Here is a 15,953-nt window from a genome sequence, read left to right as displayed (position 1 = left end):
GATTCCTTTCAAAATGTTACTGCTCATTGACAATGCACCTGGTCACCCAAGGGCTCTGATGGAAATGTACAAGGAGATTAATGTTATTTTCATGACTGCTAACACAATATCCATTCTGAAGCCCATGGGTCAAGGAGTAATTTTGACATTCAAGTCTTATTATTTAAGAAATACATTTCATAAGGCTATAGCTGCCTTACATGGTGATTCCTCTGATGGATCTGGGCAAAGTAAGTTGAAAACCTTCTGGAAAGGATTTACTCTTTTAGATGCCATTAAGAATATTCCTGCTTCATGGGAGGAGGCCAAAATATGACCGTTAGGAGGAGTTTGTAAGAAGGTGATTTCAATCTTCATAGATGACTTTAAGGGGTTTAGGACTGCAGTGAAGGATGCAATTTCACAGGTGGTAGAAGTAGGAAGAGAAGTAGAATGAGAAGTGGAACCCGAAAATGTAACTAAATTGCTGCAACTCATGATCAAACTTTAATGGATGAATTGCTTCTTATGGATGAGCAAAGAAAGTGGTTTTCTGAGATGAAATCTACTCCTGGTGCAGATGCTGTGAACATTGTTAAAGTGACAACACAAGATTTATATTACGTCAAATTAGTTGATAAAGCTGTGGCAAGGTTTGAGAGGAGTGACTCCAATTTTGAAAGAAGTTCTATTGTGGGTAAAATGCTATCAGACACATGCTACAGAGAAATATTTTGTGAAAGGAAAAGTCAATTGTGCAGTAAACTTCATTGTTGTCTTATTTTAAGAAATTGCTACAGCAATCCCAACCTTCAGCAACCACCACCCTGATCAATCAGCAGCCATCAATATTGAGGCCAGAATCTCCACCAGCAACAAGATTATGACTTTCTGAAGGCTCAGATTATTGTTAGCATTGTTAGAAATAAAATATTTTAATTAAGGTATGCACATTGTTTCTTTAGACATCATGCTATTGCATATTAATAGACTACAGTATAGTATAAGCATAATTTTTAAATGCACTGGGAAACCAAAACATTTATGTGACTCTCTTTACTACATTATTCTCTTCATTGGAGTGGTCTGGAATAGAACCTGCAATATTTCTGAAGTGTGTGTGTGTGTGTGTGTGTGTGTATGTCTCTCCACAGGTCCCACACAGAACAGAATATGAAAGAGACTTAGTGACAGTTTATACTTGCTACTTACTATCTTGTTACTCTTCATAAAATATATAATCATATAATTTAGTTAATATTTATGTTAAAAGTTCAGAAAATAGTAATTTAGCTTCCTTAGTAATACAAACGACCATAATATAAAGTTGCCCAGGCACCTTTTTTTTTCTGAAGATAAAAACCATCAAGCTTTTTGTTTATTAATTCTCCCAGGATAGATCCGAGCATTTAAATGAAATGTTCATACTGTTTGCAAGTACTGAAAGAGGACAGTATTATGGTACCTGTCATTTTCCTTAAACAAAGTAAGAGAGACCATCATGGGGTTGGGAAGCAAGTGGGTGCAATTACAGCACTTTCTGCGATCTGAGGAAGCCTAGTGGAAGAGCAGCTGAGAAAAAAAATCCAGAGTAAAATTTTGTCCAGGCTGGAGATTACACCCAACCAAGAAAAAGGTTTCAAGTTATTTTGCAGGACAACTTCCCATTCTTATATTCTTTATTGTTTTACATTATGTTATATTAATTTCATATTATAATGTAATTTTTATTATATTAATTTACATTATACATATAATTCTTAATTTAAACTATTTTCTCAGTTGGATGGCATATATCTTCAAGTAGATTTTTCAAGAAAGTTTTGTGGATGACATTTTCTGAGCTCCTTCATATGTAAGTATGTCTGCTTTCATTCATAAAATATTTATAACCTAACCCTATATAATAATGTAAGGTCACAGCCTTTTCTTCTCAGAAATCAGTAGATATTGTTCTACTGGATTCTGCCATTTAGTTCTACAAAGAAATATAAGGCTAGGACAAAACAAAACTGTAGACTCGGTGACTTTTCAGTTTTCTTTCAAACTTCTGCACTATTCTTCCCTAAGAACATTTAAAATTATTTAGTCATTTCCACCTTTCTGACCTGAACATCTAACATCTTCTCTCTCATCTGTTTGATTTTTTTCACCTTTGTTTAGCTTTGGGAAGAGCTTACCACGTTTGTCTTCTACATTACTGATATATTAATAATTTCTAAATGTCAACTCCTTTCTGCTGGATCTGTGGATTTCATTTAACTACTGGATTTTAAAATCTCATTATTTCCTCTATTATCCTTTTTGTCTTGGCTTTCTCTTTTAGACGGTTATTTTCATATGGATTTCTGATTCTGTTTCATAATAACAATATCTTCTGAAACTCTACTGAGACAGCTGGTAAATTTTCCTGCAAAATTGTCCTACTTCCCTTTTGAGTCTTCAGGAATTTCTTTTAAATCTCTATTTCTTTATAAAATTTTAGAGATTCATGGTTGAATTTTTTAAATAAATTCTAATAATGGGAGATTTATACAGAAAAGGTGTTGAAAACAGCCAAAAGTAAACAGTTTAGATATCACAGTCCCTAGGCAATTTTCAGAATCTATCAGGTCTTTATATAGTTTGATTTTGTAGGATTAAAATGTGATTTTCTTCTTCGAACAATCCCAGTTCCTACTTCTGTCTCTGGAAATGAAACTTCTTACTTAGAGGCACCGTTCTTCTTTCTGTCTCCATCAAAACTGCCCACCAGCCCCTTCCATGTGTAGCAAATTTTTTGTTATGACTAAATACAGGAAAAAAGAGATACAGGGAAAGGCATAAGGACAGAGCAGGTGAACAACACTTTGATGTGTTAAGATAATGACCCTGGCTATGCCTATAAAAATTCAACAGCTTAATAGTCTCTTTCTCTTAATTTCCTCCTCGTATTTCCAGCTTGGATTTACTATCAACAAATGGATAGAGATAGAGGGACATTAATGGGAGTGGTAGTGGAGGTACGGGTTGGAGACAGCACTACGGAGGACTCAAAAGTAGCAGATATGTGTCAGTCATTGAAAGGGTGGGAAAACAAAGTAGCAGATATGCAATAAAAAGCTGCAAATCACAGATGGAGGCACCAGTAGGGATCTTTCTCTTTCTCTCTCACCTAGCTTGTTGTATTTTTTAATGAAATAGCACTTATGGTCCATTAAAGATTTTCAATCTCAAAATATTAGCCTAAAATTAATTATGTTAAAAATAGTACATTATATAATAATATGGTATTATGTTAATAGATTTCAGTGTTTTATGATGTCATTATTTTTCATTTTCTATGTCTTCTTGACATTTTATTTTTTACTTTTTATTGATCTATCACGGCTGTATATACTTTTGGGGTACATGTGATATTTTGATATGTATACAATGCATAATGATAAAGTCAGCGTAATTGGGATATCTATCACTTAAAACATTTATCTTTTTTTGTGGTGGGAACATCCTTTTCTAGGTATTTTAAAATATATAGTAAATTATGATTAACCATAATTAGAAATTTATGATTGGTTAAGTTAGATGTAGCTATTCAGGTGCCATTTATTGGGTAAAACTTAATAAATCTGCTTCATCTGGCAACTTCTCTTCTGTGTTTCTCAGCTGAATGAAGGTGCTAGGTCCTGCCTGGCACCTGTAACTCATGTTGGTCTACTGAGAGTCCTTCCTTATTGCACTTAACTCCTGTGAGGACAACCCCTCAGTATGAAATGATCTTTACATGGCTCTAGTAGGATTTGTTCTTAGTGTCCAATGGTCTAGAATACAACCATGTTGAGGATGATAACCTCAAATATCCAAACTCCATGCTCCTATACTCTGATGTATAAGCTTGCTCTATCTTTCCAGGGGCTTTGTTTTGCCCATTGTCTACTCATAGTACTAGCTCTAGGTAGGGAAAATAATTGCAAATCCATTTCAGAAGACATTGGCTTATTAACTCATTGTTGCTGCTGGCTCTTATGTAGTCCACTTAGATTTGTGGACATATTACAGCTTCTCTTGGCCTGAGTCAATACTCGTCTGATTTCCGTGGTCTCATTATTCTCACTCTACTACTCTTAAATACCCACTTCCCTGTCTCCCTTTCCATCTTTATTTCCCTAGGTCCAGATCATTTTCTTATAATCCATTTTTATGTCTGATTTCCCCCCAAATTTGGGATCTGTTATCTTTTCTTTTTTCTTTTCTCCTCACTTATACATACAGTATTTGTGCAGTCATTTCTATCTAACCAATTTTGTTAATACCTGCCAGATTTGATCTGCCCCGTCCCTGGTGCCCTGACTGGCTTCATTCAATATGGAATCCTTGGGGGCTTTAGAGTCTACTAAAGGAGAACACCATTAAATAACTATGTGTACTAATGTGAACATACGCTAAAAATCAAACTGCTGGACATTTCACATTCTGCTATATATTTTAGCAAATATACAATGTTAACTATTGTAAAGGTTGTTCATTTTGTGAGATTTAGGGCCTTAACAGCATTTAGGACAATGTAGTAGTCAGCATTTTCAAAGTCATTAGAGGTTTGTTTGAAAGGCAGAGAAACAAATTGTTTGATTGGTCATGGTTCAAAGATATTCCTATCACTGAACCAGCTCTCAAATCCTTTTGCTTTATTATAGCAACTGATTTAATTTTTTGTACAATACTGTCCATTAGCATAGCACATTTTATCAGTCATCTCAAATAGTTTTTAGACCAACAAATATCTCAAGTCTTTGCTACAAATGAGAAGCCCAAAGAAGAATCAAACAGGGATTCCTTACAGAGAAACAGTAACCGTGAGCAGATGAGGTAAAGACACAAGAATTATTATAAGGTCAAAGCTTGTGGTATTGGCCAGATACCAAGCTGCCCACAAGGAATATAGCTCAAGCCACAAATGAAAATCACATACGTAATTTTAAATTTTCTAGTAGCCATATTTAAAAAGTAAAAAACAAAAGCAGGTGAGCTTAACTTTAATAATGTATTTTATTTAACCCCAATATATCCAAAATCTTAACTTTCCATTATTAAATCATCTCTCTGTGTGTGTATGTGTGTGCTAAGAATTCAAGATCTGGTGTGTATCTTACACTTATAGAACATCTTAATCTGGACTAGTGATATTTTAAGTGATCAACAGCCACATAGGTCTAGTGGTCACCACAGTGGACAGTGCAGGTTTAGATTTTTATGTTATCATCATACCTTAAGAAAAAGTGTTTTGGAGAAAAAATGAATAATCATAAGTACCTGAGGTAAGGCATATGTTAACTAACTCAATTTAGCCATTTTGGAATGTATACATGTTTCAAAACAACATGTTGTACATGAGATGGATATAATTTTTTATTTGTCAATTAAAAATTTTTTAAATGACATAGAAATAAATAATGTGAGACACAACAATAAATCATTTTCTCTTACCTACACAAATCTTCTTTTATGTGAAGGGAAATCAATTCCTTAGGAATATGAAAAGAAAGTATACTCTCTGACATCTGCTCTCGGATTCGCATCCACTTATTGTCAGATGTGGGAAATCTATATAATTTACACACTGGGTTCTTTAACACTGGAAAGAAAGAAAAAATAAAATGGCAATAGTTAAATTAGAAGCAAACACATATCAGGTGAATCTCCATTAACAAACTCATTAATCAAGGTAGCATTCTAATTATACATCTGATCAAAAATTTGGTTTTTATTAGAATCTATTAGTGTATTTGAATTTTTAAGAATTTTATTTTTACATCTTATCTTTTCAGTACCTTCTGGGACAGAAAGCCTTTGTTAAATTTAAAAAAATTATACATTCAACTGCAATTTGTGTGGCTACTGTGTTTCTCTTATTACCTATTGATTCTTTGCTCTTCTGAAGTTTTTATAGAACATATGTATCTATAAATATGGATAAAAATAAGCATATATGAATAATATATGCTCTGAACAAATGTATTTCTGAATATCTTCTGATCATTTTTAGCCAACTTTACCTACTTATATTGTAGGTGACAAACTGACACATTATTTCAGATGTTGCAAAAGGTCCTACTACTAAAAATTATTTATTTCTTAAATTTCAGAAAGGTTCATTTTTTCTAGCTGAAGACCTATTAAAATTCATATACTTAAGGACCAATGAGTAAATAACACATTTTCCTGAATCCACATATTATCAGAGGCAAGGCAGAGAGACTGTGAAGAAACTGTATTTAAGGTGAGTGGGTAGTGATTAGGGGAGAAGTAACAAGGTCATGCAACCAAAGATTTTAAAAGACATAAAAAGAATATAGGTCAGATATTAAGATAATACTTAATACTTATCTGGAAAGTTCACACTCATAGCACTCTTCCAAGCCATCTATTTCAGGTCAGAATTTTATTTCCATTGCTGCTAGGCAGTGAATGCCTTTGTTACACTAATATACCAAAGTTTTATGGGCAATAAAATATCAAGTCAATCACCAGTCAAAAACCTATGATTAGTTGGCACCAGTTTACCAATAAGGCTGATTAAAAACAACAGTTGTTAGTGAAGTGGACGTGAGGCTTCAGATAATACTGAGCATGGTATGTGGGCCAGGTCTTCTCGATGTGCAGGGAAAAATGCCTCTCAAACTTTTAGGGTCTATAAGACCACCATATCTTAGTCACTGCTTGGGCAAACATATAATATCTTTCTGAACATTGAAATGAGGATCTAGTCATCCATACCTCTTCAATCATCCATTCTCAAAGATAAACTCTGGATATTATCTTTATCAAAATTGGTACCATACCGGAAACCTTGTTTTCTTTTTTTTTTTTTTTTTTTTTTTTGAGACAGAGTGTCACTTTGTTGCCCGGGCTAGAGTGAGTGCCGTGGCATCAGCCTAGCTCACAGCAACCTCAAACTCCTGGGCTTAAGCGATCCTACTGCCTCAGCCTCCCTAGTAGCTGGGACTACAGGCATGAGCCACCATGCCCGGCTAATTTTTTTGTATATATATTTTTTAGTTGGCCAGATAATTTCTTTCTATTTTTAGTAGAGACGGGGTCTCACTCTTGCTCAGGCTGGTCTCGAACTCCTGACCTCGAGCGATCCACCCGCCTCGGCCTCCCAGAGCTAGGATTACAGGCGTGAGCCACCGCGCCCGGCCCGGAAACCTTGTTTTCAAACAAACCATTCTTCAGTCAGCACATTCAAATCTTCCAGCACACTTACATCCCCCCTGCCAAGAAATAGAGTGCTCCCTTTTCAACAGCACCAATGAAAGCCAAAAGAAAGTAGACTATTTCCAGTATGTTAAGAGAAATACTGTATTTTAAAAACTAGAGTTGTATGCCCCAGAAGATCATTCTTTGAATGTAAGCACTATCTTTAAGCTTTGTCAATTAGATTATATCACAGATATAAACAAGGAGTTCGTTATATTTATTTTCTTTAACCTGAAATATAAAACCTCAGCCAGTCAATGAAAGAAAATATAAGATTTCATTCATTTTTAAAGTGACAATATTTCAAAGATACAAGAATTTTACTACTGCCTCTATTATCATCTCTATTGTAGGAAAAATTTTTTAAGTATATATTGAATTTGATATACTGTCCATACACCAAACATGGGCTCTCATGAATTCTAAAGTATTTAAAATGATTATGAATATGAATGCATCATCTTATGGTAAAACAGATTCTCAATCTCTGAAATGTCGTTGTTTCTTAGTTACATATGTAAATATTCAATTACTTGGTTTATCTATACTCAGTATATGTGCTGCTTTTTAATTTCTATTTTTTTTCCAAGATTATACAGAATCTTTGTATCTCCCAAAGGATGGTTAAAAATCCTTGGATTTTTCTTGCTATTATACATCAATAATTATATTTTAGAAAAGTTGTATTTTGAATGAATTATGTCACAACAGGTAATTCTTCATTTTCTCTGTTGATCCCAAAACAAGTCCTTCAACTTTTGATTTTATTATTTTCATTTTAATGCTCTTCAATGTGTTCTAAATACAAACCTTTGTTATAACAGCTCAAGCAGAAATCAAGGGTGGTTTGATTAATAAGCTCCAGAATACTCTTCTGGCCACCAAGTACACATCATCCAAGGACTCCTTAGGAACACTACTATTTTTGAAGGAAACACTTGGGGCAAATAATTTAAAAATCAGGCAACTTGATCACACAAAGAAAAAATTCCCAATAATGTCTCCTGTCTAACTTTTATGTTATTGGTTCTGATCTTTTGAGCCTCATAGGTCTCCAAACATTAATGTTAAATTACATATATAGTATTATATTTATCAGGATCTCAATGCAGATACAGTGGGATCCACTTTGCAACCCAGTTTGATCCATCAGCACTGCTTATTGAACACCTATTATGTCTTAAGCAAGAACACTTACTGTGGATCATAAAATATAGCACCATGGAGCATGATTTTAAAAATGAAGAAATATGGTCTGAACTTTAGCTACCATGCAAATTTGTCATACTTGTTAGAGAAAACACAAGAAAGTTGTTTTCAACTCAAAATTCTTGCTGGGCTGATGGTGGAGAGGTTGTGTCATCCTCAAATAAAAGAAAGGCATGGTACCCATGTATCAAATATTGAACAATGGATCACAAAATATAAATGCTTTTGCCAATTTTTTAAAAATGCTTTTTTCCCTATAGCAGAGATATACACTCTGCTCACACACACTCCAGCTGTGTAAATGAGCGGATGACTGTGTAAATGACTTTCAGTTCTGGCTCTCCACTGTTGCCAAGTGTTTATTCAGGTAGGAGATGCTTTTCTGACCATACAATAGACTTCTACCAATAACAATAACTATGTAACACCCATAATAAATTCCTTTTAAAGAAAGCCCTGTGAGTATTCACATGCTCATTTTTTTCACTGCTTTTGCCAAAACAATTTCTGAAAATATCATGTGACAGATGCTACCAAGAGAAAAGTTGCTGAAATATTTTGGACCACAGCATGGTGTTGTGATGACTTAATAAGGATAAAGTTCTAAACTCGTCCAGATCTTGACTGATACAGTCCCCTTGAGGTTCACCCCCTGAGAAGAACACAAGGAAAGAAAGTAAACGACAGACTTTTTTCTTCCCTTTGAAATTGCAGCACAGCTCAAATTTCTATATTGTTTCTCCCAGACTCCGTAACGGACATTTAACAAGGTAGCATGCCACCTGCTTGTTCTTGGGATTCAGCAATTGTGAAAGCCAAGCTGCTGCAATTCTGAATTATCCAAAGTAAGGATGCCAAGGAAATGTTCAACAAAGCCAACACAGATAAAATATAAAAAAGACTGCTTTTTAAGCAACCTGGGGCAGAAAAGATAAAACAGAGATATTATAGCGATGGTTTCTTCTTTTATGTTTCTGTAAACAAAGGTGTGCTAAGGATATCAGCGGGTTGATTGGACAAGGAATTTTAGAAATATAGATTCAGAGTCCAGGAGATAATCAAAAAGCTCAGACAGCTTATTTTATATATTTCTTCAGAGGAAGCTAATCCGTGATTATCTTCACACACTTTCTTGTTTTCAAAATGTGGTAGAAGTTACATATTTCAAGGAATCTGACTCCATTGGCTCCGAGGCCTTACAAAATCATTATTTTAATATACAGCAGATTATTGCAGAGTATCCATTCATTCTGTAGTTTTCATTATGAAGTCATTTAATTGTTTAATTATTCAGCTGAATGTACCTATATTGCCTGTTCTTCACATGCTACAGTATATTTACTAAGAATAAGTCTTTGTAATCCAATAAGATACTGACATACCCTCATTTGTATTTGAAAACATCTTAGATTTATATACATAATAAATGTAAATTAGCTCTTTTAAGATTGGACAAGAACTGAAAAACCTAAACAGAGATCACAGAAACACTATCATGAGCATGGCTACAGAAAAGGGAGGTTAAGAAAAACATGAGACACATTCAGAAAATACAGCAAAGAGAGATCTTTAATCCAGTCAAACCTACACACTCTTGGCCTTCCATCTGAAAATTAAGGCCAAGATAAGAAAAACTATAACAGATGTCATAATAAAACATAAAAGTAATATTTGTCTCCAATTGGTGACAGTTGGTGAATATACTCCTGTAGAATGTGGAAGTTAGATTTTGGGCAGTCAGAAAAAGAATTTGCTTTAACTCTGTCCATTCTGTTTCTGTCTGGAAAGGACACAACTAGAAAAGCTAGAAGCTGGCTCACATTTCATGTTGAGCAACCTGGGACTACCCGTAGTCCACTGTACTCAAGCTGTTTCTTGCCAATATGTCTCTGCTCAAAGACTTCCCTGTGCCTCACAGAAAGTCCCCTCTTTCCTAACCACATATAATCATCCTCTCAACTGAGCTCAGCTATCACCTCCTCCAGGAAGCCTTCCTTAGCCTCCATCACCTTGCTGCCTATAGGTGTCTCTCCTATCCACTTCACACCCCCATCTCTGTCAGGGTTCTTACCAACTCTACCACAGTAATCTGTTTGGTGGTCCATGTCCACACGAGAGTGTGAGCTTTGTGAAAGGGAGGGGAGTGTGCTGTGTCCTTTGCTCACTCTTTTTCTCCCAAGCCTAGCCCAATGCCCAGCAAATGCAAACATTCCACAGAAGGGAGTTTAGACCTTACAGCTCAGATGTTTCCCATCATTACTTGCTCCATGAAGAGAACAGGCATGGCAGCAACAATTATGTAAATTGAGAGGGGAAAATGCAAGAGGAAAGGACATTTCCTTGGAGGAAAGGACTTCTTCCATTTCAAGGAAGAGCACAGACATCAGAATGAGAGATTAACCATACATAGTTGAAAGACCTCCTTAAATTCTTCCACAAAATATTAAATTTTTGACTATTTCATTTCCTTGTCTTTATTATTTTTCTTCCAGTTTATCTGAGCTGGACAGGGGAGGAGATAAACGGACTTACGACATAAAAACAATTGAAATATTTGGAGGCATTTAAGAGATGGTTCCATTGATTATTAGATAGTGAAATTCACTCTTCCATTTGAAGCTACTTAACATCCTAAATCTGTGAGCACACAGTAATGAAAATATATAGAAATTCTAAAAACGCAAAGTGGATTGATCATATCACATTTGTTAAAAGAGCAAAGGACAAATAAATCCAGTGAGGAAGTAAAAGGGATCAAGGGCCAATATTATAAGCCAAAATGAGTGCAAATTTTATATATCAGAGTTATAAGCACAAGGGGAAAATCCATTTAAGTTATATGGAGAAAAGATCTCTGTTAACATGAAATGATTTTCATCTGACATTTGACAAAGTGGTAGATTTAGTACCACATGGGTTAAAAAAAAGCGGGGGGGGGGAACTATGGATTTGCTTTTTGGCTGGAATTCATCAGGACTCAGAATGACTATGAAGAGAAATAATTTTGACAGCCTCAAAAATATTTTGAATCATGTATTCCTTTGGATGAGGGTGGTAGAAAGGAGAAAGTTATCTCAGCATTTAGATCAGTTGTGTGGTATTGCAAGAGGCAATTAAAATCTATGGTGCTATATGAGGCAGAATAAAATTTTTCAATGAGAATTTGCTAGTAATTTTTAAGGAAAGTAATAAATTCTTTTGTTCCAAACCTAAATAATTAAATCTGACCATCTTTCTCATGCAAAGAATAACAATGCAATTTTCTGTTTCCTGAAGCATAAAGTCAAATTAGATGCACCTGTTGTCTGCCATTTGACAAAGCATAATTGTATTCCAATATGAGAGATCCTCAGTGTGTTCAGGAGTAAGGAAGACAGCGCCACTCTGAGCCATCTCTGCACCTGCGCTCCGGCCTCCTGAGCTCCGGGCTGCTCCAGGCACCTTCTGCTTCCAGGAGGTGTTTATGTTGTACATCACCAGAAAGATGCCTGGCTGGCTGATGACCATGCCCACCCCAAGGTCAAGTTAGCTCTGGGCATTTTATTTTTTTAAGAGGGTGCCAGTGATTGGATTATACCTACATCTAGACTTCAAGTCCCTCGATTTTTAGAGCCTGTTTCCCATGAGATTTAAGAAAGAAAAACCCCGTGTGTGTGTGTGTGTGTGTGTGTGTGTGTGTGTGTGTGTGTGTTTAAGCTTAGGGAATGGCCTTTATCTAAAGGGTCATGTGGGGGAATTGGCTGTCTTGTCTGCTTCTCCTGAAATCTCAGGCGTACTTATAGCAGGGCTGAACATTTCTATTCCTTAATAATGAAAAATATTTATTTTATCAATAAATTATCAGCCAAGTTCTAAATGAGGGGAGATTTTTACTAGATCAACAGGAAAGGATGCATGCTAAATGATGTGGAATTCAATTTATAAGATTTAAGGGTTCAGTGCTTGTTAAAATAAAATGTATACTGTGAATAGGAAAAAAAAGAAAAGCAATGTTCTTTCTTCTTAAGTAGCTTACAATCTAGCATATTCTGCAAAGTAAAAATAGTAGATGGTTTAATCCTATTTTGGGTAAAAGAATCAAAGCTATGGTGGCCTATTTTGAGAACAGGTACGCCTCATTTGTGAAATAAGAAGTACAAACACCACTAAATTCTTCCAATAGGGCGAACTGCGCGTATTTATGGGATAGCACAGTCCCCTCATCTGTGTTTAGACTCCAGCTCTCACAGTCATGGAAATCACTGCTGTCAGGTACACCCTCTCGGAATGTGAATTAACATTAACATATTAATATGGAGCACGAGAGTGGTCTGCAAAGAATATGAAGGATAATTTCATGACTCAAGAAGTATAGAATTCAACAAAAGAAAATGCTCTATCGTATCTGATGCTTGCTGACAGGAGGAAACTCACTCAAAATGGGACAATAATAGGACATGTTGTGACAGGGCCCATTAGGTCCTTAGACAGGGTATGATAATATAAGGGTCCATGGGCTGAAGTACTCGGTAGAATGATAAATGTTACCAAAAAAATTTTGGGAGAATTGAGAAATCTAGAGACAATTGTCTTTACAAAAATTTTAAAAAGTTTTATCTCTGGTCAGGGTTTTTACCGTAAGGGATAACTCCTGAGAAAGGAAAGTGTCAATGACAAACACACGTGAAACTGATGAAAATGAATATGTTCATGAAATGTTTCTAAAAAGAAGAAAAACATAGCAAAAGCTAGACTATGCTAGATCAACTTCAAACATTTGAAAGCCAAGAAGGAAGTCAAAAATTATTCAGGTCAAGCTGATCATTTTAAAAGAAGTGACATGCAAAGAAGCTGAACTGTCTGCCCGGGTCACACTGCTGACTGCTGGTTGACACACCTAGGCTTTGACGCTAGTTCTTCTGAAAGCCCGTCCAGTGCTCTTCTATTAATACCACAGGAGATCGTTTATTACCATTCAGTTGCAGACATGGTGCCTCAGTTAACGTGACTTAGCAAGAACACCCAACTCCATGACCATGTGAGAGACTTGACCATCAACACTTCTTTATAGTCAAAATTCCCCTACTCCCCCCTCACTCCCAATATCAAATATCAATAGTTTAAAGTCTTCTTAGTACTATTTTGCTTAAATAAATGAGCAAATAACTAAAGAGGTTACATCTACTGTTTCAACAACTTTATCTTATGAGTTACATGATTAGAAAGTCGAATTAAAAGCTTCACATATCCAGTGCTTCACTATGTCTTCTAGTGGACCTTGTTTTCTCATATAGTTAAGGCACTTACATAGCTTGTTTAAGAAATTATAAATTCCTCCTCTTCTTTCTCATTTTTTCTCTCCATCCACCCTCAATTCCTCAGACTCCCAACATACATATTCAACATGCAAGGCCCTGAAAAGGGTGAGACCTTAGGAGAAAGTGCTTTTTCTTCTCAGTTTTACAATAGATAAGTGAATTAACTGATTTATAAAGGAAACCTCTAGAGATGTAAATAGAATAGTGAGGAGCTGATATGAGATATGACATTCTCTCCTACTCACTCAATAAGTACTTCATAACTCACTCGAGACTGGCAACTTCCATATAATACATTAATATAAAGACTGGAGAAGAATGCCAATAGCTCCCTTTGCCCACAGATTTTTTTTAAAAAAATACCACATGGGAATATAATGGATTAATTCCAAAGTTGCTGAGTTTAGATAGATAAATAGAACAAAAGATAAGGTACACTCGGGCCAAGCCATACATATTCTATACCTGTGCAATGTGCTTTTTATATTTTGAACAGATATATTTTATGAATAGCATTTAGTTGTATTTTTAAAACTTCTTTAAAAATCTAGACTTTATAACATTTGACTTTCATTCAGTCTAATCTCCCCCTAATATAAGATGATTCAAAGAAATATTTCTGGCAAATATCCTGAGTTCTGTGCGCCACCCTGGGCTGTAAATTCTACCACCCTGCCCCCACCCTCCTCATTTTCCTGGACTCAGGACATTTAGAAATATCTTCAGAACTAAGTGAACTATCACCACCAAAACTGCTACCTCCCTGAAAGGAGAAAAGTGGTAATGAATTATCCTTCACCCCATTAAATGTATTCAAATTGCAGAATGCTGCTGCTCACATCAATTTAATGTGAGTTGTTCTGTCATATTACTGCTTGCACATGACAGTACTCTAGTAGTCTGGAAGAGTTAGTATGGCTTCCAAGATCACACCTTACAGATTTCATGGCACAGGTACCAGGAGGTAGATTTATTTCTCAATATGTTCTTTCTGTCTCTTTTTCCTTAAATAATACATTTGCCTATTTCAAGAATAATGTTTTTTATTTCTCTTTGAAATTTGTACTTAACCAAACAGTATCTTAAAATGGCATATTTGTGTGTGTAAAAAGTTACAAGGTTCACATAAGTGAATCATTAAGTATTAAAACTATAGTATAGATCTGTGGTGCCCAACCCCCAGACCATGGACTGGTACCAGTTCCTGGCCTGTTAGTAACCAGGCTGCACAGCAGGAGGTGAGTGGCAGCGAAGCTCCACTTGTATTTACAGCCACTCCCCCATCGCTTGCATCACTGCCTGAGCTCCGCCTCCTGTCAGATCAGTGGTGGCATTAGATTCTCATAGGGGCACAAACCCTACTGTAGACTGCACATGTGAGGGATCTAGAGTGCAGGCTTCTTATGAGAATCTAATGCCTGACGACCTGAGGTGAAGCTGAGGCGGTGATGCTAGCTTTGGGAAGTAGCTGCAAATACAGATTATCACTAGCAGAGAGGTTTGACTGCACAATAAATGTAATGCACTCGAATCACCCCAAAACCATCCTGCCCTCCCTCACCCACCATCCGTAGAAAAATTATCTTCCATGGAACCACTCCCTGGTGCTAAAAAGGTTGGAGACCACTGATATAGATAATTTTGCTGACAGGAGGATAACCTGAGTTTGCTGACAGGAGGATAACCTGAGTCAGACTGTATTTAACATGAATTTAATATCTATCACACTCAAATTTATTTTCACAATTTGACATTTAGTAAATAGATTATCTGAATATATTAAAGAACTGAGGTTTAGTCAACTTTCAGGTGGAAAAAAAATGCAAGGAGGACCCTTTGATAATACTTTAGAAAGTTTCACTATATTAATAACTCATCAAGTACTTTTATGCTGTATGGCTGATCCAGCTGTCTGGGTAGACCCTTCACAACTGTTTAATGCACATACCTCCCAATATTAAATCTTTATAAAAACAAACAAAAATCCCATGCCATTTGGTCATAGGTTGAGAAGCAGCTGTTCTTTGGTATAATCCCTCATTCTGTGTAAGTAGAGTTGATTTCTTTTTTAAACATGCTTCTCAATTAAATTTTATTTGACTTTTCTGTGTGTATAAATACAGCCTAAGGGGTGCCTTCCCCTCTTCATTCCCTACTATTAGCTGTCTCCTGCAGGAAAAAACTGCTAATAACTTAATGTATGAGTAAGCGTTTGAAGTTCTGTATTATTCA

General features: G+C 35.7%; 1 protein-coding gene across 3 annotated transcripts in view; it reads right to left on the bottom strand.

Moving 5' to 3' along the window:
• INPP4B (inositol polyphosphate-4-phosphatase type II B) overlaps window positions 1–15,953 on the bottom strand; it is a 325,665-nt gene that overhangs the window by 158,979 nt on the left and 150,733 nt on the right. For all 3 annotated transcript variants that reach the window (XM_045552212.1, XM_045552213.1, XM_045552211.1), the window contains one exon: window positions 5,443–5,590. In XM_045552212.1, coding sequence (XP_045408168.1) covers window positions 5,443–5,590 — 148 coding nt within the window. The remainder of the gene's footprint in view (window positions 1–5,442; window positions 5,591–15,953) is intronic.

Source organism: Lemur catta, chromosome 5, assembly GCF_020740605.2.
Source record: "Lemur catta isolate mLemCat1 chromosome 5, mLemCat1.pri, whole genome shotgun sequence".
Classification (NCBI taxonomy): Eukaryota; Metazoa; Chordata; class Mammalia; order Primates; family Lemuridae; genus Lemur; species Lemur catta.
Note: the sequence above shows the minus strand (reverse complement) of the source record. Positions and strands in the feature narration are given on the sequence as shown.